Source organism: Lissotriton helveticus, chromosome 9 (assembly GCF_964261635.1).
Source record: "Lissotriton helveticus chromosome 9, aLisHel1.1, whole genome shotgun sequence".
Lineage (NCBI taxonomy): Eukaryota > Metazoa > Chordata > Amphibia > Caudata > Salamandridae > Lissotriton > Lissotriton helveticus.
The window spans coordinates 563548784-563568426 of NC_136070.1; the positions used below are offsets into that span (position 1 = coordinate 563548784).

The 19643-nt window shown below is 45.4% G+C and overlaps 1 protein-coding gene across 1 annotated transcript in view; it reads left to right on the top strand.

Moving 5' to 3' along the window:
* PYGM (glycogen phosphorylase, muscle associated) overlaps positions 1 to 19643 on the top strand; it is a 162945-nt gene that overhangs the window by 61508 nt on the left and 81794 nt on the right. Inside the window, exons 7-10 of the mRNA XM_078660477.1 lie at positions 1280 to 1362; positions 1672 to 1815; positions 6783 to 6875; positions 7713 to 7859. Of these exons, the coding sequence (XP_078516603.1) occupies positions 1280 to 1362; positions 1672 to 1815; positions 6783 to 6875; positions 7713 to 7859 (467 nt within the window). The remainder of the gene's footprint in view (positions 1 to 1279; positions 1363 to 1671; positions 1816 to 6782; positions 6876 to 7712; positions 7860 to 19643) is intronic.

Below are 19643 nucleotides of genomic sequence, written 5' to 3' on the forward strand. Positions count from 1 at the left end.
GTTCCAACTGAATAAGTTTGACCCTAAAGCTGCACATCTCTGTAAACTCCATTGATGACCTGCTAAAAAGGGTCTAGTTCAAGGCAGGTGCACTGTGTACTTACTGTGAGTTTCATGTTAAGGGCCCCAAATTGTTCCAACAGAAATGTATTAAAAAATAAACATTACAGACCTTTTCACCTCATTTTTGCAATATGGTTAACCACTCCAAGATTTAGACTGAAGAAATTGGGAGGCAAATCATTCAGAGAGGCAGCGACCAAACTATGGAATAACATCTCCATAGAAATTCGCTTCAGCCCAACTTTATTGAAGTTTGGGGAAAAAAAGTAAAAACCTTGCTTTTTAGCTTGTCGTAAGGTACATTGTAGCATAGATGCTTTACAGTAGAGGTGCAATTCTGTTCCTACAGGGTTAGCAGACTACACGAGTGTAGGAGTGCTCAATATAAATTATATAACACAACACAGTACTATCTGTCACACCGGATTTCTAGAAACTTTACTATTTTAAGCAACTTCATTACCAGTCTCTGGCTGTTTATCCTGTGAAAAAAATACAGAAATAGACTGTGCATGATACTGATCAAATGTGCAGGAATAATGGGGACAATCTTTGTTGTATTTTTTAAAACATCTAATGTAGTTTAAATATATTGTGATATTTATTTGTATGAATGTATATTCATTCGTTATTGTTTTCAGGTTGGTTGCTAAATTAAATTGTACGATTTGTGAGGTGTGGTTTTTTTTTCTTTTTTTTTTTTTTTTTTTTTTTTTTAAACCTGAGAGTTCGTAAGTGACTGTGAGCATGACTCTTTCCACCAATTGCAATACATTTTGGTATTACAGTTTAAATATTGGATTATATGAAGGTGGTTTCTGGGGCATCTTACCGAGCGGATTTGTAGTCTTCACAGGATTACTCGTACATACATTAGGTAGTACAATTTAGCTTCCCACAATATCCTCATTTATAGAACTGTATACAGGCACTGGAGTTGAAAGTGAGTTTTAAGCAGGTTTACTGCAACTCAGTTCATATAGGTGTGCAGTTTAAATTCCTTTCCATAAAAATTGTACAGTAACGTTGGTCATACAGTTGCAGGTTATGAAGTAGCTCCATGCCCTGTAAAGGGTACGTACATTAACATGAGTATACAGACACAGGCCGTGAGATGAAGTTTCTTGCATATTTTAAAAAAGTTCCTAAAAGTACAATGAGTGAAAAGCTGATAATATTTTTACATTGAAGCTTTTATTTTCGATTTGGTTGACAGTTAACGTTGGTGGTTACATCCAGGCTGTATTGGACAGGAATCTTGCTGAGAATATTTCCCGCGTGCTGTATCCCAATGATAATGTAAGTTTATGGAATGCTTATAGAACCGAGATTAGGAACACCATTTCATTTGCACCACTGAACTTCTGAAACCGATCCTTTTCCCATGCCTTTTGTGTGTCATTCGTGTTTCGGAGGTATGAAGTTATGGGTCTTGTATTACATGTTTTCTTCCGACATACATGATTGAGTGAGATGTTGAATTTGGGAAGGTAATGCATACTTTCACTGTTTCTTCTATTTCAATTCAACTGGGACAAGCGACTGTAGTCTGGGTGTGAGGTTGTAGTGTTTGACTCTTGTACACTATTTTTCTCTGTCCCTTTGCAGTTCTTTGAGGGGAAAGAGCTTCGATTGAAGCAGGAATACTTTGTGGTCGCAGCCACATTGCAGGACATAATTCGGCGCTTCAAGTCCTCCAAGTTTGGCTGCCGTGATCCTGTCCGCACCTCCTTTGATGCTTTCCCTGAAAAGGTAAACTAATTTACTTACATGTGACATGTCCTTTGGTAACTTATGTACTACTGGAAACTGTTAAAGCACTAGTCGATGCGGGTGGACCATTCGCTCTGTGGTTGTGAAAAGCATAGGGCACGTGCTGCAGTAGGGAATGGAATTGATGTAGTTGGGGGTTATGGCTATAGCAGTGTTGCATGCTTGAAAATGGGTGTATATGAATAAAAGTTGACATTAGAAATGCATTAAAAGACTAGGTTAGGGGATAACTGGCAGCAAACGACCATAAACCCCTTGGCCTGCTGGTCGGGAGGAACCACCTCAAGGTGTACCAAATGGAAAAGAATGTAGATCCTGGAGTTCTAGGTTCTCAAACAGGACGTTTTTGGTTCTGAGCTTTATTCTTCTTGATTTTTTTTCTTAGGGTGCAGTTTCTCTAGATTTTATTAGCCTTTCCGTCCTGTTGGTGTAGGAACCACGTCTTCCTCAGGGTATTACTGCCACATTTTGGGCTCGAGGGAGAGGCTTTTTCTGGAAGCTTAAGTTTGGAAATTTCTGACCCATAGTTTGGGGGAAAGTTTACTCCACACCAGATTGTCCAATTCCTTTGCACTCTATTCCACAGTGAGCACCTATGGGGTTCGGAAGAATCCCAGACACTAAGCTAGTGACTACCACTGTCGACTTCAATCCTCTTGAGCTCTCAAGTTGCCACATTAGTTTGATTAGTCCTGACTTTGTCTTCTGGCTTTCATAGTTTGATTCCACATATTACAAATGCCGACCTACACGTAACAAAATTCAATCTGATTTCAGCTAGAAATCAAGTGCTAACTAAACCCCTCGCTCATGACACAGGATATTATCAGACCCCTGTATCACTTGATTTGTTAATCAGACCACTCTGGTTGGTTGTGCTTCCACAATGCTGCTGTTAATTGCCTCTTTTGACATGGTTAGCCCCCACGTGTTGCCTGGAACGTGATGTGGTTTAGATTGAAAGAGCACAGGGTCCCTGTCAACCAGGTCCCCTGTGCCAGATTTCCTTCCCCAAAACTGTACCACAATTGGCAACCTCAGACTCCCCTGCTAGTCCCTAGTAAATGGTTCCCCTGGTACCTAGGGCATTGGGACTGAAGAGGGCACCATAATGGTTTCACTGAACCCCGGGAGTTTTTGGTACCAAACAACTCCTCTTCATAGACCCACACTGATGCCATTGTTGGATTTATTAAAACATATACTCTGAGGGCGTTTGGGGGGGAGAACCGGCAGGAAAACTTAGTGAAAAAAGATGGTGGCCCCCCCCCTTCGTCCGCTCCACCCCTCAGGTGCTGGAGACAAAGTGAAGCAAATTTATAGTGCCCACCATCTTGAAGATGGTTGGACATACCCAATCGGGTTTAGGGCTATGACCCCTTCCCACAGGAGGGTGGCATAATCGAGGGTGTAGACATCCCATGTAAGAAACCCATTGGTCCCTACCTGTAATGCCCCAAAATCTAGTATTTAGAGGGCACACCCAGACCCTGAAATCAGATTCCTGATAACCTACAAACCCAAATTGCCGAAGAGCCACCCAGTCAAGACTGAAGAAGAACCAGTGACTGACTATGCGCCAGCCTTTCTGCAGCCTTTCGCCCTTGCTACAAAAGTTGACTCGTGCTGCAGGGCCAGTGACCTCCAAAACCCTGGGGGATAGCTGCCTGCCTTCCATAAAGATCAAGAAACTCCTGTGGACAGCGGACCTGTCCAGAAGAAAACAACTTTAAAGAACAAAGAACTCTGCCCTGAGGAACCACAGAACCACCTTCGGACCCACCTCTGCACCTGACGCCCACAGCCCAAGTGGCCCACCAGTCCTTCTAAGGTTCCCCAGCGCTTCTGATCAAGAGTCTACCATGGGCTGACCCCTGCCGGACTGTACCTAGACGCCTGTAGCCTCAATCCGAAGACCCACCTAGAGAGAATATAATCCTTGGGATCTTAGTGCAAGAAACTGTACTCCATATTTTGGTTTAAAGTGGCAGTTTGAGGGATATTGCTTGTTTGGAGGTTTTGCCCCCTTTTAACCACAAAGCGGTGCTTAAAAACTAGATAAGTGAACAGAATGAAACCAGGATTCAGAGAGCCAGAGTGGGCAGCACACAGGGGCTAATGACAGAGGGAAAGAGCTTGCATTTGGAGTGACTGAAAAGACCCATTCTAGTTTGAGGTCGGATATTCTCACTGACTGTATGTTGAAATATGTTGAAATAAGTTAGAACGTTTAATAGACCTATATTTATAGACCCCTTTCTAGGGGTCCTGGAGCAATCTGTGGTTAACGAGCCTTTCATTGAGTTTTTACTAACCTTTGTCAGTGTTATTGCAGGGCCCTCAATACTATTACACTCCAATTGAACAACCAATTTACTACCTTTGTAAACTTTACATTCAAGCTACTGAGCTCGAACAGTAGATATTTATTGTGGGATGTTGTTGGAGGTTACAACTTTGTATGACTGTAATTTGTCTTAAAAAATAAAATAATATTACTTCACATGCCGTTATACCAATCATAACTATGATACATACAGAGGATGCTAGTACCTACTGTCTCAAATTCAGGATGTTAAACATTATTATTGCTCCTAGGTGATAGGTTACCTAGAACACTGGCGAGATGGCCACTGTTGGCCTATGTGGCTAAATAGAGCTAGAACTGGCATCTTTTTCTCCTACAGAGGATGTTTGTTTTTCGATAAGAATGTGGTACAAATAATCAACCTATATCTGGTACTGCTCTTACCTTTTCGTACCTCGCTTGACATACCATTCTGTAGTACACGACATCAGAATAAAGTGACCTGCAATATTTCCCTATGCCTAAAAACCTATCACATAAAGAACCAGGACTGCACCATAGTGAACTCAGTGGTGTTCCTCCAAAGCTCTGGACATGAAGTCTGTTCTCACCAGGGCTCCTGTCACTAATGTCTAGTTTTGGACACATTCCAGCGTCACTGATGTCCCATAGCCAGTTTAGCAGCAAAATCGTTGTGATATTGTTTAATGGGACGGAGTAACTAGTGGTCCAGCACATACTCTGGATTACCAAGGACACCTAAACTCCAAACGTATTCTCTTACTCCTCCGGTTGTGGTCCGGATTTCCTAACTCAGCCAGTGACTTTACCAGTTATTTCTAGGAACTGAAATTTAGGAGTAGGGCTTCACAAAATGTGAAAGTTAATATCTACAGAACCATATGGGCTAGAGAGATGCATGAAATCGTTCCATGAGTGTGAAGGCAGACTATCCCATGATAAAGGCTCTCTACATGTGTAGGATGGTCTTAGAGGATGTTAGCTTACTGGACCTGCAATAATAGGTGACGCACCTCCACCACCAAGATGATGTAGTTTCTGGTACATTGCTTCCCCAGGCCGACTGGGATACTGGTGTCTTGTTGCTCATTAACAGACACAGTCAGTAAAGACGCCTCAACCCAGACCTGCGAAACAGCTGGGCATTGTGCAGATTTTTGTTGGATCAAGCCGCCATCTCTCCAGAGTTGGCAGCAAGCCTTCATACAGGTTTCCCAGAGTTAGTCTCATCCTAGTGGGAGAGCAGCCACCCTGTACAAGCTCCATAGAGCAGCCACCTTGCACAGGCTCCATACATCAGCAGATGTCTTCTTCCTACACTGTATGTATGCCTCAAGATGATATGCCTACTATCAGTAAAGCTGGCCACTCATTTTCTTACTCTGATTGCCAGTCCTGAAGCCCAGCAAGTCTGTTTCTGTCTGAAAGTTCAAAGAGCTTCCTAATTCTAGAAAAGCGTATCCCTCCGCTGTCCTGTATCATGGCTGTAAAGTCCAGAGCCACAGGCCATGCCAGTTCAGAGTGGTTCTAGTTGATTTGTGTATTGCAGTCTGATTGAGCTCTGTAAGTGCTCTTGTTGCTTTCAGTCCCTAAAACACCCAGCAATTGGGGAAGAAAGACTGGTTTAACTCTGGAAGGGAAGAAACTACTCTAGGCACAGGAATGAGCAGTTGACCTCACTGCACCCACTATCAGGAGCAGGTTTCAGGAAGAGGACTTGGACGTACCTGCCTGCATACACTCCTTGGCAGCATGAACATAGCCAGCCTAACATAGGCTTGGTTGGGCACTGCAGCTTCCTTCATGAGAATAATGATATATTTTTGGCTTTTTGCTTTGAGGCTGTGCTTAATTTGAGCCAATGGGGTCCACTGGCACTCATTTCTGGGACCAGCAGTTATTTTTTCTTATCAGATATTTACTGAGAGTAAGAGAGGGGAAAACCGCACATAGAGGAAAGGAAGAAGGGAAGGACAGAAAAACCATCACAAAGGGAGAAAGAAGGGACCAACAAGAGTTGGAGAAGGGCCAGGAAGCGTCTGGTAGTGGATTAAAGAGGCCTGAGGCGAATTTAAGACTATGCAGTCTTGGAATTTGGCGCACTGACATTTAATAGCACCAGCCATACCTTCTGAGATGAGTTTTGGGCCCCACCACTCATTCTTTTACAAATTAAGCTAAGCCTTGGTGTTCTGTAGAACATGTTACTGACTTGCTGCCCTATGGTTTCTCCTGGACAGTCTGAGATACTGTAGGCCTGTGTAAAACTAAGCCCAAGCAGTAGTCTTAACATCCACAGTGAAAAAAGGGAGAAGGGGTTAGGTACTTGCAGCTTTTCTTGATAGACCCTTAATGGTAGTTTAGCAGCATAAGAATGGGACGGGGATCAAGATTAAGTCTCTTTGGATGACAAACCTCTGCCCCTAGTCACAGCTGGCAGGGGTTTTCCAATTGTTTCCCTGAAACTGGATTATTGTGGTCTACGGTCCAGACATCTGCGTCACAGATTGTGCTAGCTGTTTTGGGGTAAGGGCTTAGAACATTGGCAGTGCTGTTTTGGGTGTAAAACCAAAGTAATTGATTAGTGCTTATTATGTGACCTCTGACCCCTCTGCAGGTTGCCATCCAGCTAAATGATACCCATCCATCACTAGCCATCCCAGAACTAATGAGAATTCTTGTTGACATTGAGAAGGTCGAGTGGGACAAGGTAAGTAGATTCATCTTCCCCATCACTCCAGATGGACCTTAATTTAATCAATGAACACATTCTGTGATGCCAGACCCCTTCCATCCGCACCCCCCACCCCACCCAGGAAAGAAGCAGAAGCCCTTAATTACCCTACCACGTGCATAAGCCAATAAATGCACCCCATCCTCTCCCCTCTTTCACACCCCACTAGTCAGCACATTCAGTCACTACCTCTCTCATCTAACATCACTTCATTTAGCAGTTGCATTCTTACCTCAATCCAACCTCAGATGTGACACAGCCTCTAACCAGGTATTTCATGGTAATCCCTCACTCCTAGCTTTTTCCATTACCTTTTTGTGTGGAACTTACTCTGCCTCTCCTATCTTGCTACCGCTAATTTCTGCTCCTCGTTGGCCCACTGTATTGTTATTTATTTTAATTTTCCTGCTCCCAACATTTAGTCTATCTTTCACACAAGATGCACGCCCTCTGCATTATCCGTATATCTGTGTTTGGCACCTGCTGTTCTTCTTTGTTCCCCTGGACTACAAGTGAAGAGCACTCTCTCGCTTAGCTTCATACATTCTCACGTTGCTTGCTCTTTTTTTTTTTTTTGTCCTGCCATGGCCCTCATTTAGAAATACCATGCGCCCTCTGCGCCGAGGTGGTATCCTGTCCCACTGTAGATGGGTCCCTAGTGATTGTCACAACCTCCTTCCGTGCTAATGTGTTAGTAGACTGTTTTGGATGCTGAAACTCCCACAGTCACCCTCCTCCTTTCTTTCTCCACCCTGCTGCCTCCGTTCCCAGGGCAACTTTCCAATCCTCACTTTGCTTCTTTCTTCTCCCCAGGCATGGGAAGTAACAGTGAGGACTTGCGCCTACACCAACCACACAGTGTTGCCAGAGGCCCTTGAACGCTGGCCTGTCCATCTTCTAGAGAACCTGCTACCGCGCCATCTGGCTATAATCTATGAGATCAACCAAAGGCACTTGACGGTGAGTCTTCGGGCAAGATGATTAGTTGGGAGGATCATTGAAGTTATAACAAAAACCCACCACTTACAATCTATTGTAAGTGTTGCCCTTCTGAGGGCCAGTTCCAGAGAACCATTGGTAGAGATGAGTGGCATTGTATTCGGTTACAGTCCTAGGGTGCAAGCCTCCCCACCTTTGTCACTGGGACTCAATCTGCTCTGTATCATAATTCTTTGAGACTTCCTGAATGTTTGGTAAAGATTTTAGTCCTTTAAACAATATTAATTTTCTTCTGAATCTTTTAATGTGATACACTAATGTTGGTAACCATGTTATAGTCCTTATACTCTACTGTCCTCTTTTCTGAGTTTTCCTCTCAGTACTAAACAGTCTTTGGTGATTTTGCTTCTGATACAGTCCAGATATCAGTGTACCTTCTTAGCTTTGGTCGCTCAAGGCTCCCTCTCTTGAGTGTGCTTTACTGCTGCTGGTTCTGCTGCATTCCTTCACCTAAGCTGCTTTCCTCTATATGCTGAATATTTTGTTACTCGTGCTTGTTCTTATTCTTTCTGGAGGACATGCTACTGTCATCAGTGTCCCTCAATCTTTGTCTCTGTGGTAGGTGCTCTGCTGATGCTGGTTTTGCTATATTCCTTAACCTATGTATCTTTCTTTTCTGTTTTGAGAAATCTGTTACTAAGACCGGTTCTGATTAGGGGTATGCCTAATTCGCTTTAGCGTATTTTCTTGAAATTTCAGCAAAATAACTAATAATTACATGAAAAGCAAGTCTGTCATATAGCACAATATTTAACGCAAAATGCGTCCTCATGCCAATTTTTGATGTGAGACACATTTTGCGTCAAAAACTAGTTTAAAAAAAGCACCATGAACAACAATAGCGGCTTGCGTTCTGTTGTCCCTGCACGTTCATGTTACATTTTTTACTGTGAATGCATGTTTGCAGATCCTTTTTACCGCAAATAGTGTGTAATTACCCAAAGTGACATTTCCGGAATTTTGTGTAAAAAGTGTCACACAAAATTTCAGCAGTGACACCAGCGGTTAGATTTTGCCCAGGCCTAGCTCTTATTCTGAATGGAGGCTCCGCTATCTTTTTCTTAACCCATAGTCTCCCCTTATCGGTGCTTAATATGCTGCACTAATATTTTTTATGTTACTTTCCAGTTGTCCACTACATTTGAGCTAATGCCCATAAACAACTTTTGCCTTTGGATTATTAAAGTCCAGAGGCCAACTACAAATGCCCCCTCAGATCATATCGCATGCACTTTCAAATTATTACTTCCTATTTGGCTAGGGTATTTTTTGTTTTGTTTTGTTTACTTGACCACCTAAGAATACATTAGGTAACCAATTAATCTCTTGATTATCACAATTTGTCTCTGATCTGTTACATACAAGTCATAGAAAATGACTTACACATGAGTATGTAATGATTTATATTCATATTAGCTTTTACTGTGTGTTGTGTGTGCTGTTGTCTCAGCAGTGGGACAGAAAGGCAATTAAAGGTATCTTGAGACGTATAATTTTCAATGTCATAAATAATGCAACATGAGAATACATTTTAAATTGTTAAAATTGTGCTGTGTACAGATTTTGGAATCAATGGCTAAAGGACAAAACCTAAGCTTCAATATAAAATTCTCCCCAAAAATAAGTGTGTTACATTTTTAACACTCATTCTTGCTGAGGTGGACTGGAAAGCTGTTATGTCTGTGGCACAATCAATCAGAGCCATATTGGACAGTACTAAATATAGCAAAGATTCTGCCAAGCTTTACCCGTCCCCCAATTGCATGGACTCTGTGTAATTGACATTATACTTAGCCTGTCTGTGTTTATAATCCTACACTGTTTTTCAAGGAGGGACTCACTGTGTGTGGACGGGCTTCGTGGTGCTATTGATCCTAGTTTGTGGCAGCGGCTCGACGGACCCGCTGCGCGGGTCCCGCAGCGCAGCAGACTCTCTGTGCGAGCCTTCACTGAGGAGGGGCTGCTCTCACTCTCACCATCAGCGAGGGTGCCTTGATCGGGGCTGCGAGCAGGAAAGCAGGGACTCCACTGTCCAGGAGTCCCTGCGAGCCCAATCAGCAACACCTGGGCTGCTCTCCTGGATCGCCACGCCCCCCCGCCTACGGAGGCAAAAACGGACGTCTGGAGCCGTTCTCTGGGACACTGTTTTTCAAGGAGGGACTCCCTGTGTGTGGACGGGCTTCGTGGTGCTATTGATCCTAGTTTGTGGCAGCGGCTCGCCGGACCCGCTGCGCGGGTCCTGCAGCGCAGCAGACTCTCTGTGCGAGCCTTCACTGAGGAGGGGCTGCTCTCACCATCAGCGAGGGAGACTTGATCGGGGCTGCGAGCAGGAAAGCAGGGACTCCACTGTCCAGGAGTCCCTGCAAGCCCAATCAGCAACACCTGGGCTGCTCTCCCGGATCGCCACGCCCCCCCGCCCATCACCTCCCTATTAAGGGGAAGCATTATTCCCGCTGCGCGGGAGCGCCCGGGGCGAAGCCCGGGCAAAGGGCGGGCCCTCTGAGGCCAGAGGAGGCTGGGCTGGGCCTACCCTCTTACCTCCGCTAGCGTTTCCCACGGGTGGACCCTGATCAATTGATGGACATGGCCCAGATTCCTGAGGTTGCCACCACTGACAAGTTGGGGGGGTCTAGAAACGGAACACTGGACAATTATTTCTCCAGGGTATCGTCTGATGGTGATAGGGAAAACCTGTTGGCAGAGCGTAGGGCTGAGCGCCGACGCTCGATTGAAGGCATGAAAAATAGGTTGCTTGCAGACCCCACTCCCTATTTCACTGCCCAGGAGGGAGGAAGCCCAAGTAGTAGTAATGAAGATCTATTATCAATGGATAGTGTCCCACTGTTTCTGCGGGACTCCACCCCTATTCTGGGTGTTTCTACTGACCAGTTTGTAAGTGCTTCCCCTCCCTCAATTCCAAGTTGTACGGCTGTCGACTTACTTACCCAGACCCCCATTTGTGATAAGCTGTCAAGGAAGAAGCCGAAGCATCCAGCTTTGGCGAAAACCCATGGCCCACCCCCTAGCAAAAGAAGACGGAAGATGGGGGGCGGGCTGTCCAAATCTACAATTAGCCACTCAGATTTTGGCAAATCCTCAAAGCCCACTAATAAACCGGTCCCGGCGCCAGTGGAGATGCCAGAAAGTCCCTTAATTCTGCCATTGCCCCTAGCATACCCACTACCAGCCACGGATATTCATATCACTGAGCCTGACCCAGCCCCTGTGGAGACACAATTGAATGTAGTACCCCTCACAATTCCACAGGGAAATTTGGAATACTTAATCGGATCTCTCCTTCAGCCCATTTTAGAGAGTTTAAAAAGGGTGGAGATTAGACTTCCGATCCTAGAGACCGCCATAAGTAGTAAGGTTATTTCTCCTAAGGCCCAGGTAAGCGTGGCTGTTCCGTCCGCAACCTTGGCTATGTTACCTTCTACTAATGTCGCTAAAGCTCCATCCCTAATCACCAAAGCCACTCCACAGCCTTCTAGCAGGGGCGGCCCTACTCAGCAAAAGCTACAGCCTCAAAAGCCGGTAGGAGCTCCGGTTAGTGAATTGCCAAGGGGTTTGGCAATGGCTCCCACAGGGAACACTCGGGAGGAATGGGGAAGTGCTAGACACACTAGAGCTACAGCGATCAAAGCGCCACAAGTGGAACTACCTCCACAAGCTGTGCCTTTTGTAGTTGTTCTAACGGGGGTCCCACCACTACCAGACAATAAGAGAGAAGGGTTTGCCCAGCTGAAGAACAAAATCATGCACTGGCTGGGTACATATAGACCCATCACACACAATATTGACGGTGAGATAGTGTACGTTAGGCGACTCAACTGGCTGGGCAGTAGATGTAAAGACATTGAGGGCGATTTGGTGGTAGTTCATTTTAGAGACCCGCGTACAGTGGATTACATAGTAAATTGGCCCATGGGGAGTGGTGACCACTGCATTACCCCACGGGCCCTGACATACTTTTACCCTAGATCTTTGGTGTTCCCCCCCATCTTTTTCGAATGGGCTGAACCCCACCCATTTAAACCCCCTGCCATTATATAATACTAGGCATGCACTTCCCGGCCATTACCCTGCATATGTGGACGAGTCCTTCGGGTGGAATATTGTACCCCCCGAGATATAATAGGAACATTAGCAGGAGAATGGACCATCTGAGACCCTTTTCACCTTTGGAGTCAGGGAATAGGTTTTCTATGCTATCAGGCATGGAAGACTGCGATTGAAGATCACTGTTGAGGGTATATATGGGTGGTCGATCATCTGATACCAGCTTAGGGCGTGCAGTCCAAGTGGCTTCAAGTGAAGCCAGTTCTCTTGATACGGGGAAATTGGATCCTATATTAGCCAACCTCACAGTTAGTAGTGAAACCACAGCTACCACAGAGGTATCGTGTCCGGGCTCCAAGGTTGGCAAAAATGTAACCCTAAATCCAACTAAACATGTGGAGGACAGCCCAAAGCCCATTGTTTGGGGGAGGAGTGGGAACAATGGGGCCCCTGATGTGTCCGCTACAGGTCATAGGGTTGTTCATTTGTTATCCTGGAATGTGGCGGGGCTAAAAAGGAAGTTGGCTATACCGGAATGGCACACATTTATTGGGAAGTTCGATGTGTGTCTGTTCCAAGAGACTTGGAGCTTGTCTCCATTACATAAATCATGGTATTCAACCTTCTGCTCCCCCGCCTCAAGTTGTGGGAAGGGCAGGCCAGCGGGAGGCTTGTTGGTCTGGATTAAAACTGATTTGAACTAGGAAGTTGTTAGTCACAATTCAGCATGTACGGATATCCTACATCTCTCAATTAGGGGACAAAATGAGGTGTGCAGGTTTGATTTATTCAATGTCTACTCCAGAGGGACACCGGGGGATATAGCCTCACCCACAATATCGTGTTTAGATCTGGCATTAGCCAATTGCCCCCCATCATCTAAAATTATAGTGGGTGGGGATTTTAACTGTACATTCGAGCCCCTTAGCGGGGATGATCCCTTGGGCATTGAGGAGGAAGATTCTAGATGGTCCATTCCATCCCTGTCTCTAGCCCCAATTAGAAAATGGTCAGCAAGGGCAATACAAATTAATGCCCTTACCAGGGAACATAACCTAAGAGCATTGAACGGTAGGACTATGTCCGACCGTGCTGGCGCGATGACTTTTAACAGGCTTAATGGTCCTTCAAGAATCGACTATATCTTAGTGGACGTTAAAATATGGAGGGATCTAGTAGACAAGGAGGTGGAACCCACAAAGGACAGTGATCACAATCCCCTTTGTACCAAGCTAAGGTGGGGCATCTCAAAAGAATGTGTGAAGAGCGCCCCCTTGAGGACAACCAATGAGGTTATCCCTTACAATGGTAATCGAAGGCTGAAATGGGACAAGGCCCAACTGCAGGAAGACCAACTTGTGAGTATTAAGTCACATGTGGCAGATCTGACCGCAGAATTGGGGGCCCTAGAACTGGGAATGGGAAATGCCCAGGAATCGCCTTTCGTTTTTGCCACTGCATACAAAAACACAATAGAAGAAGTAGGCCATCATTTTCTATCCAAGGGGAAAAGAGGAAGACTAAATAAGTCTCCTTCCATATCCAGCAACCCTTGGTACACGGCTCAGTGCAGGGGAAAAAGGAAAGAGCTAACAGTTGCCCTGCTAAAAAAAGATCCCTCACTAGTTAGAGCGGCTAGGTAGGACTATGCAAGGGTAATGTTATTGGCCAAACGAGACTGGGAAGAACAACACTGGACGGATCTTAACTCCGCAGTTAGTAAGAGGAACTCGATGTTGTTCTGGGAGCTTATTAATAAAGCTAGACAGAAGAGCTCTCAACCACTAGCTACCCATATAACAAGCCAACAATGGTTCTCCCATTTTTCAGCGCTGTATGGTGGAGCTGAAGAACACTCTTGTCCTCCTTTAGACCCGGTGAGAAGGGACCAACCCCCACTAGTGCTTGAGGATCCATTTTCACCCTCGGAGTTAGTAGTGGCAATTAGGCATTTGACCCCGGGGAAGGCGGCGGGCCCGGATGGGATCCCAGGGGACCTCCTGTTAGAAGATCCTATTGCTTGGGCCAAACTTATTGCCCTTATAATGAACTTGATCGCCAAGGGACACCCTGTGCCAGACTCCTGGAAGGGGGCAGAGGTCGTCACCGTGTTTAAAAAGGGGGCTAGAGATGACCCTGCCAACTACAGACCAATCCGCCTGATAGATGTGATCCAGAAGGTGGTTGGCAGGGTCATTATCTCTAGGGTGGGAACCTGGATGGAAGAAGAACATGTCCTCTCCCACTTTCAAGCTGGATTCTGCCAAAAGGTAGGCACGATGGACCAGGTCTTTTGTTTTTTTGCCATCTATTGGAAATCTGTAACCATCAATAAGGGTAGTCTCTACCTTGCTTTCATAGATCTCAAGATGGCATTTGACCTGGTCCCTCGAGCAAGGCTGTGGGATACGCTAGAGAAGATGGGCTTTCCGGGGCCTCTTCTGGGGTTGATTGTTAAGTTCCACGAGGGGAACTATTCGAGGATTAGATGGGGCACCCAGGGACAACTGACAGATAGGGTGCCCGTGAGGAGTGGAGTCCGCCAGGGTTGTGTTATGGCGCCGACCCTCTTGTCTCTCTTTGTGAATGGTGTGGTGGACCATCTGAGAGAGGAAGACGCAGACGCGCCAACCCTGGCGGGGGAAAAACACCTACCCTACTCTTCGCGGATGACACCATACTGATCTCCAAATCCCCCGTGGGACTCCAAAAACTTTTGCACCGTTTTAGTACCTTTTGTACGGATAGAGGTCTTACCATCAACACCGCCAAAACTAAGCTTATGGCCCTCTCTCCCTCAAAGATTTAGGAACAACTTCACGCTCAATGGGACACCTCTGGAGCTGGTAAATTCCTTTGACTATTTGGGGGTTCGGGTTAATAGTCGGATGAACTGGAAGGACCATCTGGCCAAAATGGTATTGAGCCATAAAAGAGTATCAGGGGTGACCTTGAGAGAATACCGGGAATCGCTGAGTAAACCTGTGGCACCGGCTCTGGCAATCTATGAGGGACAGATCTTACCGGCCGCCCAATACGGCTCCGAGCTGTGGGGGTTTGAGAATGTCTCGGAGTTAGTCACAGCTGAAAATAAATTCTTGAGGGACCTGGTGGCTCTCCCAGTTTCAACTCCGCTAATCCCTCTACGGCTAGATTTAGGCAGGCGCTCCTTTAAAGACTTAGTGCGACTGCGCCCACTATTATTCTGGGTACGGTTGAGAAGGACCAGGGAGCTTACAAACTATGCTGCTGTTTTAGATGAACTCATCTTGCTCAATACCAGTGATAAGATCAGATGGTTGAGCAATCTGAGACAGCTGGTTGTGCATCTGGGCTTGAGCGATGCATGGGCTAGTCAAATGCCACCCCCTAAACTAGTGATGAAGAAACTCTACTGGGACTGGGTTCAGGCAGAGGCAATGCATAGTGGTGCAGGGGGCTTGCTCACGGAGCGGTTCTTAGAGTTTAAAGGGTCAAGAAAACTGGAATCCTTCTTAGACCTTATATCAAAGCCTCTGGATAGAGCACTTTATTTAAAACTTAGGTAGGGGACCCTCGGCATGACTTCACCTCGGGGTGGACCAACGTCGGTGGGTTGTTGAACTCTTGCCCTTGTTGTGCTGCCCCGAATGAGTCTGTGGCGCATTTCCTCTTTGCTTGCCCCGCATACAAAGTTGCCAGGAAGGTTTGGCTAAAACCCTTATGTAGGGGGTTGGGTCTCAGATGCCACAAAATGGCCCTACGAGTACTTAGCACAGATACGTCCTCCACCCTTATGGTATGTGGGGTAGCTAAATATTTGGGTAGTGCATGGCTGACACGTATGAGGAGAATGAAGACCCGCCCCACCCCACCCCGCTTATCACCTAGCCGGCCTCTGGTAGGATACTTGACGGTATTTGTGGTTTGGTTAAAATGTACCCTACCAATATACATGGGGATAGTTATGTGAGATCTCAGACTTATTTGGCTGCTGGGTCTTATCACATTATGTGTACTGTACATTATGCACACTATTGATGGAATTTTATTGAATGAAGTATCTATTTATGTATTTTAAAAAAAATGTATGGCATATATTGTATACTTTTTATGGTGAAATTTTTACCGAATAAAGTTATTTCACATTCACATAATCCAACATATTCGAATGTCTTATGCATGCCATTTCAGTACTCCAAAATAGTGAACTGGGCAGTGTAAAACATTATATAAATGTAATAAAACTACAAATTTACAAAAACAATTTTATGGATCAAATCTGTTCTTACTTTTAAACTGATTATATACATGAACATTTATCTATATATTAGAGGCCAGCAGAGGCAGTTTAGGAGTGACTAGTTACCAACTATAAACCCTTCCCCGCCAAACACCTAATAAAGATATGAATGGACTAACAGAACCGAGAGGAGTTAAGTTTAAGGAAGTGAGAAACCGATCTTCCCCCCCAGCTTGGGGCTCCAACTGCATCCACCACAAGACTAAGAACGCCTATATGTCCCCCATCTTGGCCTCGCCTAACACTGAGATTAGTCTGAGAATCCATAAATATTTAGAGCACTTGAGTTCACTGTATTAATTTGAAAGGAAGTGTAGCAGAGCAGCCCATTCATCAGCTAACTTCCTGACCTGTTTTCAATTGAGTGGACCAGCTTTCCATCCCTACAATGTCCCAGTCTATACAGCCAAGATATATGGTCTTGAATGCCAGCTGAGCACCACCGACCCGCAATTGCTTGTCTCGCCTCATATAATCCCATTGCCATCTGCCTTCCCCCTCCATGAATGCAGCGGGAATAGCTGTTTATTGGCAAGTCCTAGTAATGAGTATGCCAGAAATCTCCAGGATGGAGTGTCAAAAATATCAATTTTATTTAGTACCTCCCACCAATATTAGGTAGTTTTGGCCAGTGTCAAAGAAGATGGACCAAGGTACCTGGGCTTCCCCAGCCCCATCAGCAGCCCCCAAACACGCCACTTTGCAGGTATGCACTCTGGCTGGGATCAGATGCAAGTACTGATTGATATTTATAGAAGCCTCCTGTCCCGTGCACACCTGGCTGTCTGCCTGTTTCTCTTGTAAATCTCCTATCACTCCTTGTGAGAAAGAGTGCAATCCAGTTTGACTTCCCACAACTTTTGATTTGGGATTTCTCAACAAAATGAGTTGTAACTAGAAATCTGAAAAAATTCAGATAGCCCGTGGCTACCATATTTTTTTCATAATTTTTTTTTTTCCAATTGAGTCTATAGTCCACTTCCTAGGGGTGGATAGACTTATGAAAGAGCCAATTCTTTACCTGAAGAAGACAGATCCTTTTTGACTTTGGGAGGTCATGATCTGGTTTTAACTAAAGGAAGGTATGCTGGTCTGATCAACAAACCACCGATTTTCTTGTAGCTCTGCACATGCCATTTTCTAAATGAACCCCCCCCCCAGCCCTCCCACAGTAAAAGGGGTAGTGAAACCAGGATTGCCCAGTCAGTATAGGCGATGAGGGGATGGAAATGTTGTGAAGCTGCAGCCCACCACAGCTATATCCCACCGGACAGTGGCTCTAGTCGCTGACTACGAACACAGACTCCATGCCCTATGCTTCTGGAGCATCCAATGCAGTTTCCATATATGTATTCCAGCCATCATCTGGTTTGTGATGCCTCTGTGTTTCTCGAATTGGGCCTGCTCCATTCACTAATGCTGAGGAGCGTGGAAACATTGTGATATTTTTGGGATACCAAGACACCTATAAGATTCCTTCTGGTCCGCACCGTCGCTTGCCAGCCATAAGAAAAAAATCCACCTCACATTGTGTAAGAAAGTGGCTCTGTATATATTGGACCAAAGTAAGGTACAGTGTGCACAGAATCCACAATCCCCAGAGGTTTGGCAGAGGCTAAAGTTAGATATAACCTTACTCTCTAAAGTGGTAGCTTGGCAAGCAGTTAGGCAGTATCAGAGGACAGTGTAAAGCATTTGTTGTACACACTCAGTCAGCAAATGGTCTCACACACCCAAGAACTGAACTCTAGGCCCATTGTTTTGTATCAAAATATATAGTTGTTTTATTTTAGAACCAACAAGGTATCAAAATATACTTTCTCAGAATGAGTTACTTTAGTTAAAAACTTTTCAAATAAGCAATAGACTTTTTGATTATAATAGTTAGTTGTTGCAACAGGCAACACAATTTCTAACACAATGCAGCATTGAACTCAATGGGAATTTCTAGATAAATGCAATTAGTTACTTTATAGATTACTTTTCTAACCACAGGATTGGATCCTAGATTCAGTCCTGGGACATCTCCTGTAAACAGTTAAGTAAAAGCGTTTTGGTTACAGTAGTGATTTTTAAGGAATATTATTGTATTTTAAAAGTTGACAGAAACTTTTTCACATAGAATCCCCTATGTTATCCTATGAGTGGAAATTTACTTAGCAGGTAAGTAATGTTATCGTTACTTTTTCTTACTCTGTGTTGGATCCTGGATCCAGCACTGGTGTATCTCCTGTAAACAATTGAAAGAATGCGTTTAAGTCATACAGGCGATTGTTAAGGAATATTTCTAGTTTTTGAAAATCGACACTTAGGAATCCATTGTCTGGTTTTCACCAGAAAAGTTTCTATCAAAGGAAATTCAAGTTACTGGTAAGTACGGTTAAAAGTACTTTTCAGGGTAGTGCTGGGCTAAAAGATGCAGCACTGGGTTCTCTCCTGATAACAGGTGAGGAAATCGAAATCGAAATTTGTTGTTCAGCTGATTTTAGATGAATATTTTAAAGTTTCAAAACTCCACACTTTGACTAGATTCACTTGGAAATTCTTCTATGTTACCCTATGGAAGAAAAGTGAGTTATCTTTTTTGGGTAAGTACTCGACTGGCAGAGTTAAGGTTTTGGGCATAGACTCGGGGTCTCCCAGTGTCGGGTAGGTACAGTTGGTACACCCTCAGCGGCACAGGAGCAGCTGGGTGCAGAGGTAGTTAGGCCCAATGTTAGCCTATGGGCGGCAGGGGGCCTTTGGTTGGTGGCTGCTGGCAAGCAGGCCACGCGGCTGTGGGAGCTGGGCTCCTGGTCATTTTCTCAGGGCAAATGGGGAAGTAGATTAGGACAAAAGTTGCACTGCCAGGGGCACTCGGGCGGCTGGGTGCAGGGTGCTTTTGGTCCGTCAAGCCCTCAATGTTATTCAATGGAAGACTTGGATGTTGAACAAAGGCTGCAGGCTCGGGGAGGGAGATTCTTCAGGAGCGACCACCACTTTGAGAGGTAACTTGGGATCTTGGAGGATAGGTACGCACCTAGGAGTTGGGCACCGGGGGCGTGGGGCACCAGGTGCAGGGGTGTCTTTTGGCATTGGGAAATCTTAGCCTCAGCTGGTCGCGGTTGGGGGTCCCTGGTTGTGAGGCTACAGGCGTCCTCTGGGTCGTCGAGGAGGGTCCTTGGGCACTGGATTTCAGGTCCCAATCGCCGGGGGGACGTCCTCAGGGTCTTTGTCCACTCAGGCACAGGCCGGGCTCGGCGGGTGCAGAGTGTGCTGGATTCGCGGTTCCTGGCTGGCACCAGGGGTGTTGCTTTTTGAGCAGAACCACTGCTCATGGGAGTCCCAGTCTTTTAGTTGTATAAGGCAGGCAGGTCCTCCGGGGTTTTCAAGGTTGCTGTCCACAGGAGACGCCGGGGTTT